At 41.1% G+C, this 16,967-nt stretch overlaps 1 protein-coding gene across 1 annotated transcript in view; it reads right to left on the reverse strand.

Moving 5' to 3' along the window:
* LOC148026100 (uncharacterized) overlaps positions 1-16,967 on the reverse strand; it is a 54,952-nt gene that overhangs the window by 19,882 nt on the left and 18,103 nt on the right. The window contains exons 2-8 of the mRNA XM_087692052.1: positions 16,586-16,595; positions 16,393-16,458; positions 16,099-16,208; positions 5,703-5,808; positions 5,554-5,626; positions 2,838-2,914; positions 2,666-2,719 (exon numbers count right to left, since the gene is read on the reverse strand). Of these exons, the coding sequence (XP_087548178.1) occupies positions 2,666-2,719; positions 2,838-2,914; positions 5,554-5,626; positions 5,703-5,808; positions 16,099-16,208; positions 16,393-16,458; positions 16,586-16,595 (496 nt within the window). The remainder of the gene's footprint in view (positions 1-2,665; positions 2,720-2,837; positions 2,915-5,553; positions 5,627-5,702; positions 5,809-16,098; positions 16,209-16,392; positions 16,459-16,585; positions 16,596-16,967) is intronic.

Below are 16,967 nucleotides of genomic sequence, written 5' to 3' on the forward strand. Positions count from 1 at the left end.
AAGCATATAACTTAGCCAATGTATGCCCAACCATGATAGTCCAATAGTTACTGGGTAGAGTAGGGTCCTTGACTTGAGGATAGGCACAATAGTGTTCGTGCTCCAGCTTTCTGGTAGGCCTTCACACATGGCTCTCTTAAACATGTAAGCTAGGAATCCGGCCACCAAATCTCTAGCATGGATCAAGTGCTCGGCTACCAATCCATCATGATCTTGTGCCTTTCCTTTGCTAAGTCCGTTAATGGCCTCTCAAACCCTACTTTCTGTAAAGAAAGTGGTGGTCTCTGGACAAGGCTCAAGTGGGTCAAGAAGAGGTGGCTGACCCTCCGCAGTATAAAGACTAGCCCTCCACAGTATAAAGACTAGTTGCATACTCCTACCATACAGCGGTGGACGTAATAGGTGTGGTCGGGCTATGCTCTCTGAAAAGCCTCCAAGCCTCTCTAGAGTCCTGGCTCAAGAATAACTTATATAGGTCTCGCTCCAACTGGGCCAAGAATGTTCTCTTTTTCCATCGTGTGAGGCGCACATCTAAAGAGTATCTGTGCCTATCTGTGGATAGTGGACCCCAGTGCTATCTCTCTCTGTAGCCGCATGCTCTGGTCTCACGGCACTCATCATCATACCAGTTGTTCCGAGGTGTCACCCCGGTGGAGGCTCTCTATGTGGATCATGAGTGTGGGAAGGCTACACTTGCACTGATGTGTAGGGTCTCACTGAACTGTTGAGTCAACTCCTGTAATGGAACGTTGGGATCTGCATCATGTAACAATCTAAGGATCTCTGCCTCATAGATATCCTCTGTCTCTCTGGAAAAGAGGTATCTCGGGTGTCGGTGAGCTGCATGATGGGTCTGTGTGTCAATGAATTGGAGGTCGATGGTGAATGATAGGTAGGCATGATCCACTGCAACTCCGAGAAGGCGTGGGGATACTGAGAGGTCCTAGATGTGAGATATCAGCATCGGTGGGGCAAGAACATAGTCTACCAAGGCGCCGAATAGGGGGTATCTAGCAAGGCCATTAAGAATGGCCAACCTGTGTGATGTGCCCATCTCCACAAGGTATCTCCCATATTCGGTGACTTCCCCCATATCTTGAGATGTCCTCTCCAGCTGTAGCTCTGACACATCCTGCTCCTGTAGCATCTCCTCAGATGCATCAAAGAAAGACACCTAATGGGAGGCTGTCCTAGCATTAAAGTCTCCTAGTAAGATAACCTCTCCCTCCTTCGAGAACTCCCAAATATCCTCATCGAAAGCCACATATGGTGATTGCCCCTTGGGTGGGGTGTATCAGGACGACATTGGGGGAAAATAGCATATGGCAACATACAAAGTGCATTCCTCACCACGCATTCTCACCCACATGTATCTGGCCTGCTCATCTCTGTAGACTACGTGGATCATCTGTTGTAGCTCCTCTCTGAATAACACTGCCACTCCTCCTAACCCGCAATTACTGTGGTCTGTGCATGTCTCCTTCCTGCAAGCTGAATCCCACCTATAGCATGTCACCCATAGAAGTGTAGTATGTGGTCCTTGATGTGTCTTTGAGTAGAACACTATATCTTTCCCTCTTAATGTCTCCTCAAAAGCTCCCACATCCAATCGGAGGGCTCCATATTACAGTTCCAAACTGTCACTGCAAGGCTGGTCCCATAGGTCTCACACTGTCATTTGTGGCACCTCTCCATAACTACCACTCTCCCTCCTCTGTAGAAGGCGAGTTTTCCCTCCTCCCTGGCTGCCTTAATTTTTGGCATGCACTCACTCTGTGGGCTAGTTGGGTTGGTGTGAGATCGTCACCCAAAAACACGCTGGTCCCCTTCAATGTACGGCATTGAGCTACGAAGTCTCTCCTAGCCTCCATGGTGGGGAAGCGGAGAATGAGTGCATGCTCTTTTGAGCTCTCCCCTTCTGTGCTTTTATCGCCCACTCTCCAAGCGGAGATGTACGTGTCTTTCTTAATATTCATTAACGTGTATAGCACCTTGGTGTCCTCATCCACTTTTTCATGCATCTTCAGCCCCGTCACCCGAACATGGAGTGCTCTCATTTTCCTTTTTTGTTCCTCCTCCAATGTGTCATTGATTATGGTTGTTGTAGGTGCGTGTGCTAGGTGTTTCCCCTTCTTTTCCTTCGTGGTCTCCTCCTTTTTTTGGAGTTGTCGTACTTCCTCTTTGATGCAGGTGAGCTCCTCAGTCATGCTAGGTTGAATTTCTCCTTCCTCTAGCTTGGGGCTGAGCTGAGTGTCAGTCAGTAGCTGCCTAAGTGATTGAATCTCCCCATCTTGGGCTTCTATCTTCAATTCCCCAAACAGTCGCCAACAATCAGTGAAATGGTCACTTTTTGGTCATCGAATGCCCCAACAGTCAAACAATTTGGTCAGATGAGCTTGACCAGGGAGCATACGGTACAGGACAGATAGGACAGCTGGATCTGTACATTGGATGTGGACAACTATGATCTGTAGTGTCTTGATTTAGAAGAGGTTGGCTATTGGGGCTATGGAGCTCTAGAAGGAAGTAGTCAAACAGAGAAACAACCTTCCTGGACAGCCTTTGAATTGAAGAAGCTACTAGCAGAGTTTAAAACACTTGCACAGTCTGCAAAACATGTTTAACATATCACTGAAATTGTTGTTTTGAAAGTTGAATGTCAAACCTCTACAAGAGAACAGTTGACTTCAATGAAATGGGAGAGCTGCTTTCCCAATTCCTGCATAGAACACCAAGTATTTACATAATGTAAGCATTGAAAAGAAGTGTTCAGACTGTGATTATGTAGCCAAGCGCCTTAGCAGCAAACTTATGGAAATATTTATTGGGCATCACACCTCTAGATTGCCAATTTCTTTTTGTATTTTTTCCAGTAGGATTGATCTTCCATGGTTAACTCCTGACATTTCAACTCCTGTAATGCATTTTTTAAGGTATCAGGGGTACTCTTCAACTACAATCATCAACAAGAGGAGGCCTCAAAACACATCTCCTCCTTATCTGCAACTTCTGTTAGGCTCAGAAAATAACTTATTTTAAGAAAAGCAATCATGCACCTACGTAAGGCATACAAAAGGCTACAAACAGCAAAAACGAAAACCAAATCCTGGTTTCTCATGTTCCTTACATCTTTCATTTCTCTTGATCCTACAGTTAAATTCAAACTTACTACATTTATTTAGGAGTTTTGAGGTCATGGTCCCCCAACTCTTTTGGTCAAAACAAATGGGTCAGAAAGTGTAAGCAGATTAGGTTCATATTTGGTAAAACTGAGATATTGCAGCACATAAATAATTGCAAGAAGGGATTTTCATGTGAGGAAGGTTATCCTCAACAGTGTTTTAATAATACCATATAGATGTAAATTGTCCCAGCCACATGGACTGTAAACTGTCCATGCGGCAATTTAAGACGTTCCTTAAGCGCTAAATGGTCTGTACTTTACTGGTTTTGCATGTCTTTATGTTTAGTACAAGGAGTTCTATCAATGCTCTCAATAGTGCCAGTTATGAAGAAAAGCCCTCTTCTGGATTCCAGGTGCTTCTGAGACCCAAAGCCAGAGATTTGTACCAATTGACCTGCACTCCAACTGCCAAATAAAAGGACAGCCCTATGATATTGAAAAGGAAGAATGAAGCCTTGAAGTTGTGTCAAAAACCTTCTATAATGGCCTGACTAGAAGTAGAAAGTAGAGGGAAAAGAGTCCACAAATCCATTATTTTATTTTTCCATAATATAGCAGTAAACCACTCAAATGTAAACACATTATCCAGATCAAGACTATCTGCAAGAAAGTACAAAAGGAAAAAGCTCAAGGTGATTGGCAAGAATCATGTAACCAATGTCAAACAGTGTGATAGTGCTCTGAATATTTTGAAATTTCCACAAAATTACTCTGCTGGCTAGAGATGAAGTGAATGAAACCAGATAAAAGAGATGATGGCATGAACTGAGTCTGTAGTTTAATGAAACACAGTGAGAAGTGATGGACAAATCAACTCCCAATGCTCAGCTTGTTTGAGACCCAGTAATCTCCATGAGAACCCCTTAAAAAGTGTCTGAACAAAGCAAACTTCTTCATATTCCCCAAAACTCTGAACTTGGTAAGTCCTTCCAACTGCCCATACCATGTCCCACAATGGTTGGCATTCTATTTCTAGTTTAATATCTCTGCTTTGTTATTGGTCTAATGCAAATTGATTGGAGATATTAGAAGTCTTTCTAATGATGGAAGAACAGTTGATGCAGCATCATGTAAAATTCCCTCAGCTTCTTGGCACTAGGGACATAACATAAATCCCAACAAAAATCGAAAACCTCAAGGAGCTCCTTATCAGAGAAACTCCTCGAGTTCCTATCTGAGTCAATTTCTTAAATCATGCAGCACAGGATTTTTCCAGCAAGAAGACATACAGCCATCAATTTCTGCAGTTCTCCAATTTTGCAATAATTTTCGTGACCAGTTGCAGCATGTTCCATGGTGATCATTACCAAGGATTTATGCCCATACACAAAAGGGTTTAACCACCTGCAGGCTTCTTCAACACCATGCTGAATACAGTGTAGGTTCTCCAAGCACCACCAGTGACATGTTGAGAGACACCATACACACATTGACATGTTGCAAGATGGCATACAGAGTAGAGTGCTTCTTACACAAAGAACTACAGAGCCAAAGTAATAGATGAAAACAAATGAAAACAGCACACAGAAAGCTGTTTTTGGCTCAATTTTCTCTTAAAAGGTTTTCTAGCTTCCATGCATTCTCTTACCAGTTTCATAGGCTTTGCATTATTTTCACTTACACACTCGGCAATCACATAGGATAAAGGAGCCAAGTGCACTGCACGACAGGTCCCCTAGAGTGACAATTTTTGATTACTCTACACAGACTACATAACTCGAAACCACATGAATGTAGAGGGAAATCAAGCATCATGCTATATTCTGATCACAGTGCTGAGGCTTTAGAAATCAGAGGCATTGTGCTATTCACACTTGTGTACACACAAATGGAAACCTGATTTTCTTGGTACTCTCAGAAAACAATATATCCAAAGAGAATAGGACATAGACAGTTGCTACACTCAGGATGACATGTTCTCTGTGCTCATGACACTACGGGCCATTTTACCTCTCCAGCCTTCTGCTCTCTGTGTTACAATTTTGTAACCATTTCTTGGCCAACTTATGTATCAGAAGGTTATCATCTACACATTGAGCTAAGTTTTACAACCTGTTGACTGACATTGCCTTGATAACATTTTCAACACAGAAGCATTTCTGAGCCTCTAAGAGCACCATGGGCCGCTGTGTGTACACTGTACAACATTGTAAGTTGAAGATACTCGTTAATCCAACCGTCCACACAAATCTGACAAATTAGTAGACATTAGATTCCTTCAATCTGTCATTTGGATTTGAAATTACAATGTTTATGTCAGTAACCTGAAGACTCACAGAGTTATTCAAGATTGAAAGCAAATTCAATATCATAATTTCTGGAGATCAAGACAGCAAACACAATATCACAGTTTTATGTGACTTTCTCACCAATAATGGAGATAATAGGCACAACATATGACTCTTGAGAAATCCATGAAGCATTCCATGCTTCCTGTAACCCCTGAAATTATAAGTCTAATTCAGTATCCAAGCTGGAAGAACAAGTATACAATGTATCCGATAATATCATGACAGACCTGAGCTCTTAAAGCCATTAGCTCATAAGCCTTTGTGCAAGAATCAAGCCTCATAGCGGACTTTGACACTTTTAACAGCAACTCAGTTTCTCGCCGGTTCCTCACACTGAAGCAGCACAATTTATTCCAACATACAGATTTGTTAGATTTGTAAAATAGTAAAGCAGTGGAAAACTGAAGCATAAACCACTATGTTTGAGCATTCTGTCATGCAAATAGTTGTATAAAATTATAAAGGTGATCAAAAACTTGCTACATTGTAAGGGTGACTTACATGATCATAAAGGCTAAGGGGAAAATAAACAGTATGAATCATGATAACACTGAAATTCTCAAAAATTTTGATCAATAATAACATCCTATCCAAAAGCCTCACAAAAAACTTGTAGATAGAGTGATATGTGACTGTTAAAAGGTAGTGTATCTTGGGTCTTCAAGCTGTCCAAACAATTGTTGATCCTAATTGCAATCGCATACGTTAAAAAGGAGGCCTTGGTTTCCCATATTTACAGTTCTGCAGGAGTACCATATTTCATAATGTAGAATCTATTATAGGCTGCAGAAAGGGTTTCACCATAGAGAAAAAACAAGCAGCATATAGAAAGAAGTGAGCTGACTTGCAGATAAGCTCAGGTTGAAAGTCCAACTGTACTATGCTAAGATGACAAGCTTACCACCTATTATCACATAGCACGCACATGTTTGCTCCATTGATACAGTAGTAGACACTTGGAAAAACATGTCTCAACAGAATTGCTTCATTGCAAGGCAGACTGCCTTCATATCATAGAAATCCCTACCCAATTTGTAGGTGATGCCATAGACCATCATACCCCTTCAAGTACTCCAACATCTGCATCCCTACTCTCCAATGGTTTTCTCAAGGGTTTTTGAGAACCATCACGAGCTCCAATTGTATAAATATTAAATAAAGTCTAGTGTGGTGTTGCTAGAGAAGGGTATTTTCACCATGTGAACACCCTCTTAGAGTGCAGTCCTATCATACCATAGGGATTGTACTTTCATTATCATTCTCACATTAGTGGATGTGATGTTTTAGCAATCTCGTGTTGTTCACTATTCACTATGAGTCTGTGTGAGTGCACGCGTGCCATGATCCAACAATGGTATCAAGTGTTATGTTTCAGATCATAAGACTTCTTGGGAACACTACTTGCCATTGGTTGAGTATGCATACAATAATACATTGCACTCGTATACTAGCAAAGCACCTTTTGAGATTGTGGAAGGTGTAAAGAAATTGCCTCCCGTTTTGTAGACAAATGATAACATCTTTGAAGGAGATCATTATGTAAAAGATTGGGAAGAAGCATAACAAAAGGTCAAGTATGCCCTAGAAAAGTCACAAGCTAAACAGAAAAGAGTTGCTGATAGTCATCGTCAGAAGCTCTTGTTCAAAAAGGATAATTGGGTCTTATTGCGTTTTGAAAAGGCACGTTTGAGAAAACAGAAGGGCAAGGAACGTTTGTTTCCAAAGCTGAGTATGCATTACTATGGCCCTTTTCAAGTCTCAGAGAAGATCAATGATGTAGCATATAGGCTGAAATTGCCAAAGAATTGGAAAATTCATAATGCATTCCATGTGAGCCTATTGAGGCCTTTTATTAGTGAAGTGCTAGAAGATGTGGTTCAAGAGGAACAGCCTAAAGTAGAGGAATTAGATGAGATTCTAGTTCCTGAGCAGATCCTGGCACATAAGGATAGGAAAGTGAAAGGTAGAGTTATAAGAAGATTTTTGGTGAAGTTCAAGAACTATTCACCAATGGATGCCAAATGGATGGAAGAGGCTGAATAGGCAGATTCGCCTCAATTATTGCAAATTTACCGAGAAGCTTTATTACTGGAATCTACGGTGACTTAGAATGCTTTTTGAAGCAATGTACATTCTCTATTGTACAATTGAATGTTGCTTCTTATTGAAAAATGCACAATGTATGGTTTACATTTAGCATTAACATGTGTATCATTGAATGAAATCTCAGTGCTTTGAAGCTGTATTTGTTACACTTCAATTGAATGAATATGCATGTTGTGACACTAATAGTTCGCGCATACGTGCTATCGCCCTGTGTTGCATCCGGAAACATGTATATTAGAAAGGCTCCTAGTAATCATAGTTGGATACAGGATGTAATCCTCCACCTATGTGCGACTTGAACTTGCAATGACACAAATGGTAGTGGGAAACTCCTACTATCGCCCTATGTCATCTATTAGCAACAAGTGATACATGCGATGGTACTAATAACATGGAGAATCTTGTTATCGCCCTGTGTCATCCGTTAGCATGTCTGGCATGCAATCGAGGTCGCTTGCTTCTTTCAAGAGGGGGTTATATCACCAGGTGGTGATACTTTTTACAATTGCTTTTCTTATTTACTTATATAAATATTTTCTTTTTCTTTTCTTTTGTTGCTGCTGCTTCTTATCCCTAGAGTTCTCTTGGAATGAGCCGGGATCTTTGCATGGCCAGAAGAGGCAGTCATTGGGACAAATTGGACTAATGGTTTGTCTGAGCCTTAGGACTGGTTCCATATTGAATGGGCACTGAAGAATAGAATGCCTGTGGTTTGGAACTGTGTGCTTAGCCACTAGAGATGGTGCATGACAATGAGCCTGGCCAAGACAGAAGATGCACATGTGAGAATGCTCACGAAATAAAAGTCATCGTAACTGAGCCACATAATACTTTTTGATGTGGTCACAATGATAAAAGTTGCTCAGAACAACTTGAGGAATGCAGGGGTCACCATCCCTAAAATTTAGGGAGTTACTATTTTTGGACCCCAGAATTTGTTCTCGTCATTATCTTCATTTTTGTACGAGGATTAATTCTTTGGTCTATGCCGAGGTCAAATTTTGCACCGATCATGGAGAATTTTAGACCAGAAGGTTTAAATGGGAAAATTGTTACATGTATGCCATGTGGCACATTCCCAAAAGAGAGAGAGAGAGAGAGAGCATTAAAAAAAACGTAATAGGCATAAGGGGCAGATGGGAGAATGAAGTTTTGAGGAGCTGAGGGCAGATTGTTGCAAGAAAATCAGCCATGGAGAGTACTTCTACGTCTCTAACGCAAGTATGGAGGTAGAGCTTGCTCCCTCTGATCAACTCTCTCTCTATTCTCAGAGGCAAAGACTAGCTCTCCACAATATCCGCAGGATACTCTTTACGACAGCACCGGCTCTGATACCATGTGAAGGAAACTGTTAGGGCTTGCACTGAGGACACACAGAGTGTACGACCACAACAGAAACACAAAGAGACAAACACTAACACAAAGGGAAAAACTCAAACCCTAAACGCAAAACTCAAAAACTCAAACCCTAAACGCAAAACTCAAAACTCAAACACAAAAACTCAAACAAAACAGAAGAAGGGAGAGAGTGAACACAACTCTGAAGTGAATGAATGCTGTAAATGAATGTAAGAGTATACAGTGTGCTCAAGGGCAGAGCAATGTCGGAGTGTGGCATCCACCAAAGACGGATCCCAAGTCTGTGACCACCAGTCGGAGTGTAGGAGTGCTGAATAGTGAATGGCAGCATGCTAGTCACCAAAACGCACCAATCTAGAGGCTAGAAACTGGTAAACGTAGTAGTGTACCACCTATTGGAGGCTGGAAACTGTCCACAATCTGCTGTGAACAGCAAGTTGAAACAGTGTCTAAGAGTGTCATGGCCTGCAATGCTAAAAACGCAGGCTGGCTGACCCTAGAGATGATGGACAGCAGGCTGAACAGCAGTCTAGAGTAGTCGCCAATAGTTGAGAGCTATCGCCTACAGCAATGGACAGGCTGAAGATAATGTGGCTGCAATCGATGATGGCTGGAAAGCAGATAGAGGCTGGAAACTGGGCGCCAACAATAGCAGAGGGTGTGTGGGCTGGTGTAACCTACAAACAAGGATGTTGGCTGAATGGGGGCAGCCTATCTATTTATAGATGTGGAAGGGCGCCCCAAAAATTAGGGTTTCCACTAAACTCTCTCGAACCGCTCCCCGTTTTAGGGTTTCCACTGAACTCTCTCGAACCGCTCCCCGTTTTAGGATTTTACTCTAAAAGAGCATTTTTAGTGTGTTTTGGGGCTGTTTAAGAGGCTAATTAGTAAGTAATGCATATTTTAGCTCAACAGCCCCTGAGCAACCAACGCACACCCTTGGTTTGATGCCCTGGCCTCTGTGGGTGATAACTTGGGCTCCCTTGGTAAGATAACCATCGCCTCTGTAGTCTTGGTAGGTCACTCGGCATCCGATATGCACCCTTTGCCCGATGCCCTAGATAGTTGCTTTGGCGTGAAACACCTTGGGAAAAAAGAAAAATCCATATTAAGGGCTTATTTCTCACTGCCCAGTTTTGGGCCTAAGAGGGGGTATTGAACTAAAAATGCATTAGCCTTACTTAAATAGCCCCAAAACACACTTAATTAGTAAAGAAACCCTCTTATTTTAGAAAGAAACACGATCCTAGAGAGTTATTGTGTCCCACATGCAAAACCCTAATTTGGGTGCCCCAAACTTTCTATAAATACGCATGCAGCCCACCACTCTCCCTCAATCTCGTTTTTGTAGATTTCAGGAGCCATATCTCTACTACCCACACCTGTTCATGAAGAATATCGCGGTTAGAGATTTCCCTAGCCATCTACTACCATCCGGTGCCTAATTCCAACCTTCATCACCTGTCTATAGCTGTTGTCTGGCACCCTGCTAAAACTCCAATTGTTCATCCCAAAGTTAATCTATTGAGATGAAATAGGAGTGACGTCAAAAAAGATAGAGCAATGGAAGCAAAGAAACACCATTGATAGAAACTACAATGAACATAAAGAATATAAAAGAATACAAGAACTCAAAGAGAATAGACTTAGAAAATGGAATCCATAGACCAAAGCTCAAGAGTAGTACCATGGCATATGAGTGTACAGCCAACAAAGTGCAGCACTCTCCCTCTCTCCAAAAGAAGCAGTGTGCTTGAGTCAAATGGGTGTGATGAATGAGAGGAGGAAGCAAACTATAAATAGGAAGAAAAAAATACAACAAATAATGCAATCGGCTAGCGTTTATGTGGCAAAACTACAAATTGGCCACATTTAATGTACTTGACATGAAAGTAAAATGCACTTTGGCCGGAGGTTGCGGCACCTAGTATAAACACTCTGGCACCCAAGATATATACACTGCTAACAACCTCTCCCAGATCATGGGTGATCAAATCAATAAAATATTACAATGATAAAGAACACATCATTATACACACAACAATAACAATCAAATAGGGCAATGGATACCCAAGGAGTGGGTGATCAAGCCACTACCAAAGTGCCTCAAAAAGACATTGATGTCAATATTGATTGTACCAAGCCCCAACCACACAGAGTAGAAATAGTTGAATCTTGATGCATGTCACTAATACCCTACATAACCACATCATGACCATGTTCACTCCGCCTTTGGCTAAAACACCAATGGATCTTCTAATTGAAAACAAATTAGAAGCAAAGACCACTCTCTATCAAGCATTCCATCATGAGCTTAAAAGCCAAACCAACTCCAAGATTTCAATGGTGTGGAAAGTTGAAATCTAGATCCACCACACCTACATACGGATGAGGCTTAGATGCCCCAACATCACCACCCTCTCTAGCACTAGACAATCATGAGGGATGCTAGCACTACTAGGGCTAGAAAGTTGAAGAGGAGGCCTTTGCGCAGCCTTCACCTTTGACACATGGCCTAAGTCAAAGTCTGAATCTAAAGACAATGATGACTCATCAAAGGAGTCTTTAACATTCTTCATCTTCTCCTTCTCTTTTTGTTGTGCCGCTAGTTGCTTGCAATCCTTTCAAAGATGTCACAATGGTAGCACTAACTTTTCTTGTCCTTCTACTTATTATCCCTCTTTGAAGCAACAAAAGCATCCATCATGACGCTACATGGAGATGATAACCTCCCCTATAAACGTAGAGAGCCCTTGTGATCAAGTAGCATAGAGGTCATATGATTGAATCGAATAGGCGTCACCAATGTTTGAGCTTGTAAGGCGTTAGGCATACCATCAAACTCTAGAGCGAGCTTGTAGAGAATAATCCCAACAAGATGTGCTTCTAAAAGGGTAAACTGCATGTGTCAAAAATCCTATATCTATGTCACCTTGAGAAGGAATGGCTAAATCATATCAATCTCCTTAAACCTCGGGTTCTATAACTAACCCTAGAGGATCAAAGCTCACATGGTCAAAAGAGCCTCATACATAAGCTATAACTTATCCCACACCTTTAAAGATATCCTATAGGAGGTAATCGTTGGAAGGACTTCTTTGGAAATGCACCAAAGAAGAGTTGAATATACTAGGGCATTGTCACTATCCCAAGCAAGAACTACTTCCTCATAGTTGTCTTCAGTCCAATCATCTAGAATAGGAGAAATTTTCCTAGGATGCAAGATCACATCTGAAACAACATACCAGAGGCACTTCTCCACGAACCAAGCTTTCATAATAGCACTCCAAGTAAGATAGTCATGTCACTTGAGCTTGACATTACTAGAGCAACATGGGCGAGTCGTATAAGTGAGATGTAGAGATGATGAAAGAAAAGATTTGAGAGAGAGGCACTTTCTAATGCATAGCCCGATACCAAGAGTTCAACAATTCAAGCAAAACAATTCAAAACATAGAGAGAGGAATGGATGTGAAGAGTGTGTTGTGACAGCAGCGCAATAACCGACAAGTGTAGTCCATCCTCTAAATGTGTCCAGATCAGGCTGAGAATGCAAACTTGCTTTAAAAACAAGCTAGGACAATTAGGGTCTACAAGAAAAAATTTGGAAAACGACTGCACAACAGCACAATGTCAACTATAGAAGTAAAAACCGTAGCTAATCAAGTAAAAGTGCAGATTGGATAGCAAAGCAAAGGCTTGACAGCAGAAAAAAACAAGCTGCAACAGGCCACCTAGGGCTGAAAAACTGTCACCCAGTTGCCTTCTATCACCTTGGACTTTTTGGCATTAGATCAGCAGCAAATGCAAAAATCTAGAGCAATCAACACACAATCAGGGTAGTCAGGTATGATCCGTCCAATCTGTGGACTTAGTACGGTACCGAACGTACACAAAAAAATCTCAAATAAAATCTCGTGTTTCGTATGATTAAAATAGAAAATTAAGGGTTAGGCTAGTAAATATTACTTGTTTTAACATGACAATGGCTACCCATGAGATAGAGTATCAAAAGGTATTATCCATCCAATACTAATACAGTTTACGAACCACAAATATCTTTGCTTCAATTTTTAACAAGTCATGAACATGATGAGAGGTTGAGACAAAATGTAAATCTAAGACTCTAATCACAAGTAATTTCCAAGATCCAATTTTATTTATAAGATTGAAGACATGTACAATGGATTTTAAGAAAAGCTAGCTACAATGATGGATCATGGTTCATAGTAGATAGTAGATACAAATAGAAACTTAACGCTAAGACTTAAGGTGACCTGTGTATAATGGGAAGGATTCATGAAGAGGCTTAAGTATCGTAAGAGAAGTAAAGAATATAGAGATATCGATAGAGGCAAGGGAAGGGAAATAAGAGGAGGAAAAGGAAGAGGATACAAAAATAGAGCTATAGGGGATGAGACACAAGAGGAAGAGCATGTAGAGGTAGAGTCTAGAGAGAAGTAGATGGAGGAGAGAGAAATGTAGAGGAGCTTGTAAGAGAGAAGAAGAGGAGGTGGTACGTGAGGTATAGGCAAAGGTCAATGAGGAGAAAGAGGAAAAAGGTAGAGCAGAAAACAAGTTTTCTTTGAACACTAACCCAAACAAAAAAAAACAAAAAACGAACGAAAACTTGACGAATCGTACACATCCGGCTAGACTAGACGGATCATACTATATGGATCCATCTACAAACGGAATGCAACCAGTCACATGATCAAACCTGAAAACAACAAGCAGCTTTGATTCCATGTCAAAAAGTTTGGAGCAATAGAAGCAAAGAGACCCCTTATCCACGAGCACTTTTTACCTTCTAGCTAGAAGAGGGTTTTTTTTCTATGTGAACACCCTCTCAAGGTGTGGTATTATAGTGGCTTAGGAATTGAACCATCATCATCATTCTCACATTAGTAGATCTGACATTTTGGCAATCTCTCTCTCTTATTTGTTGTTCACTGTGTGTTTGTGTGTGTGTGTGTGTGTGTGACTAAGCATTGACTCAACATGATCTTGGCTTTCACTAAACCTATAAGGTGGTTTTGAAATTGGATGGTATTGAGCAACCAAAATCCTCATATGCATTAATAATTAATGGCAATGCATTAACTCTTAAATTTGGTCTTCATTAACAACCTCAAAAAGGCTTTATTTGTATCTATGGCATTTCTTTCACATACTACAACAAATGCACCAAAATCCCTATAAATAAGGCACATTATGGGCATTCATATCACTCCCACTCATTCCTTTTCAGATCAGACTACCCACTCTGCCTTCATCAGCAAGACACATTTATCACAGCTGTCATTGTCATGATCTACTTCAAAACTAGCCGCCCAGCAATTATTACATCTATTACCATTCCTTCAGCAGTTGGAGACATTTTTCTTGATTAAGGAGACCAATCACCCCCAATTTGCATTTTTGTTGAGCTTGGGTCCTTACAGTTTCGCTGATGTCACTTGCATCTCACTCCAAGTTGCATTTAATGGCTTGATCTACTTGCCCGGTAGACTTTAGTGAGTTGGACATTGTCAGAACTCCCTGTCATCTGTTACACCTACTTTTTACCATGTTGAAGGCTCCCTCTCTAGCGGCGACATCATTCATTTAGATTGCAACCAAATTATTGAGCTAAAAATGCATTACAAACCTATTAGCTCTTTTAAACAACCCCAAAAAATGTTATTACCAAAGTTTCATCAAACAATGCGTGATCCTAGAGAGCATTTGTGTCCCATAAGCCAAACCCTAATCAGGCAAGATCCACTTATTTATAAATAGACAAGCTACCCACCATTTAATATTATCCCTTGTCTAGTTTCAACCATCACCTCTCCCTCCAATGGTTGTCTGGCTCATTGCGACTATAAATAGACAAGCTGCCTGCCATTTAATATTATCCCTGGTCTAGTTTCAACCATCACCTCTCCCTCCAATGGTTGTCTGGCTCATTGCAACTGCTGCCACACCCTTGGCGCCCTATCCATCGCTGCCGCCTTGCTATCTAGCTTCTTCTCAAGTATCATACAACTTGCATTTACTTTAGTGTAGGCTCAATCTGCATCAAATCTTCCTTCTATAGCTGTCACCCAACCTTGCATTATTACCGGTGATCAACTACCATCATCTTCAGGTGATTCAATTGCTACATTTACTAGTTCCAACCCCAAAGACTGTTGTGTTTTGGTTTCCAACCTGCTGCCCTTCTCCTTTCTACAACATCTCAACTTCAACTAGTAGTTACACCACTCGCGATCTATCTTCGATGAACATCACGCTTCTGACTACTCCCCCAGCCCACTCCCATAAGAACCATTGACTATCGGACAACTCTACCCTTAGTATCTTGTACACTCTTTCCTTCATTTATAGCATTCATTCATTCACTTCAAAGTTATCTTTCTTCTCTATTTGTGTTTGTGTTTGTGTTTTTGCTTTTCTTCTTTTTTTTTTGTTCTTTGTGTTTCAATCATGGTTGTATAGTCACTGTTTTCTTTTGCAAAACCCCAGCATATCTCCACATGGTATCAAAGCTGGTGCTCTTCTAAAGAGTTACCTGAGGCTATCATGGATTGCTTGGTTTGTTCCAAATTACACTATACACCACATGCTACTTAATGATGGCTCAAACCACTCCATCTTCAAACCCTCTGATGCTTAAGCTACTCTTTTAATGGAGGCTGTGTTGATGCATTATGATCTTGATTGGGAGGATAACGCTCTATCCACCAAACCAACCTCAGCCCCTTTACACAATGGTAGTGCCACACCAAGGAGGTTGAGAGGGGGTCTTCCCCAAAGAGGTGGTGCACCCCCTGGTATCCATGTTCATCTGTGGCTAGTTACCTCCCACCCCTAGTATTCGTGCTGGACAACTTTGTTTGCTGGACTGAATGTTGATTTCAACTCGTGGACTCAAACATAAGCCGATTGGCTTTTAGCATTACGACAAACGCACTGTTACTTTGCATGAAATAATGGCTATTAAAAGATTACGATAAATGACTCAAAACCTGACTCAGGTTGAGATTTTACATACGAAGGATTTTATCTAGTTCACAAGCATCTCAGCTTTTTTTGTCGTTTTTAACGGAAAATAAAGAGGAAAGAAACCCTGGTATCAATCCAATGCAGATTGCTATGGGAAGAAGAGCTTACAATGAAACCAGGAAATCGATGGGTAAAGACAAAGCCTTAGCAATGGAGAACTCGAACTCAGCGTCTGATTCATTCGTACTACTTAATTTGGCCAGAATGTCCGGGTAATCCTGCACAAGGGCGGCAAAACAGGCATGTCTCAGCTAAAAGAAAAGAACCTCGTGTGTGCGTGCGCGCGCGCGCGCGCGCGCGTGTGTGTGTGTGTGTGTGTGTGTGTGTGTGTGTGTGAGTGAGTGAGAGAGCGAGAGACCATGACTCATCGCAGAACCATAAACGGCCTCTTTGCTCCATTACCTGCACTATTGCTCGAAGAACGACCGCGCACCCATTTTGAGCACCTTTCAAGCTTCTTGAAGAAGCCTTGTCTCACCCCGGCTTTCAGCTGACATGAAATTGGTTGATTAGTAACTCTAAAAATACATTAATAGATTAGTAATTCTAAAAATTCGTTAATATATAGTACAAGCTTTTACTTATGAACACTAACCAAAATTTCTCTGTGTCATTTTCAAAGCACCAGCTTTAAGCCAATTCTAGGTGACTCATGTGGAGGTTCCAAACTTAAATTGTTGAAACTTCTTTTGAGATATTACAAGAAGATTACCTCTCCTCTTTTATATTTTTTCTATAATCGGTATGTGTATTCAATAGATATTTACATTTCCATAAAGGCCAAGACATCAACATCTCAAACTTCTTAAAAGCCTCCTCCTCAGCTAATTTACCCAGCATACAGTGAGTAGTATTGAAAATTTTATGTTTTGAGAGCTTAGGACACCTTTAGCAAACTTGATTCTATCAAAAGCAACTTCATTTTTAATAAACCAAATGCTCAATACAATCAGGCCCCTCAAGATGGACTACACTTG

Source organism: Lygodium microphyllum, chromosome 14 (genome assembly GCF_053477565.2).
Source record: "Lygodium microphyllum isolate KBCC chromosome 14, Lygodium_microphyllum_v1.1.10, whole genome shotgun sequence".
NCBI lineage: Eukaryota > Viridiplantae > Streptophyta > Polypodiopsida > Schizaeales > Lygodiaceae > Lygodium > Lygodium microphyllum.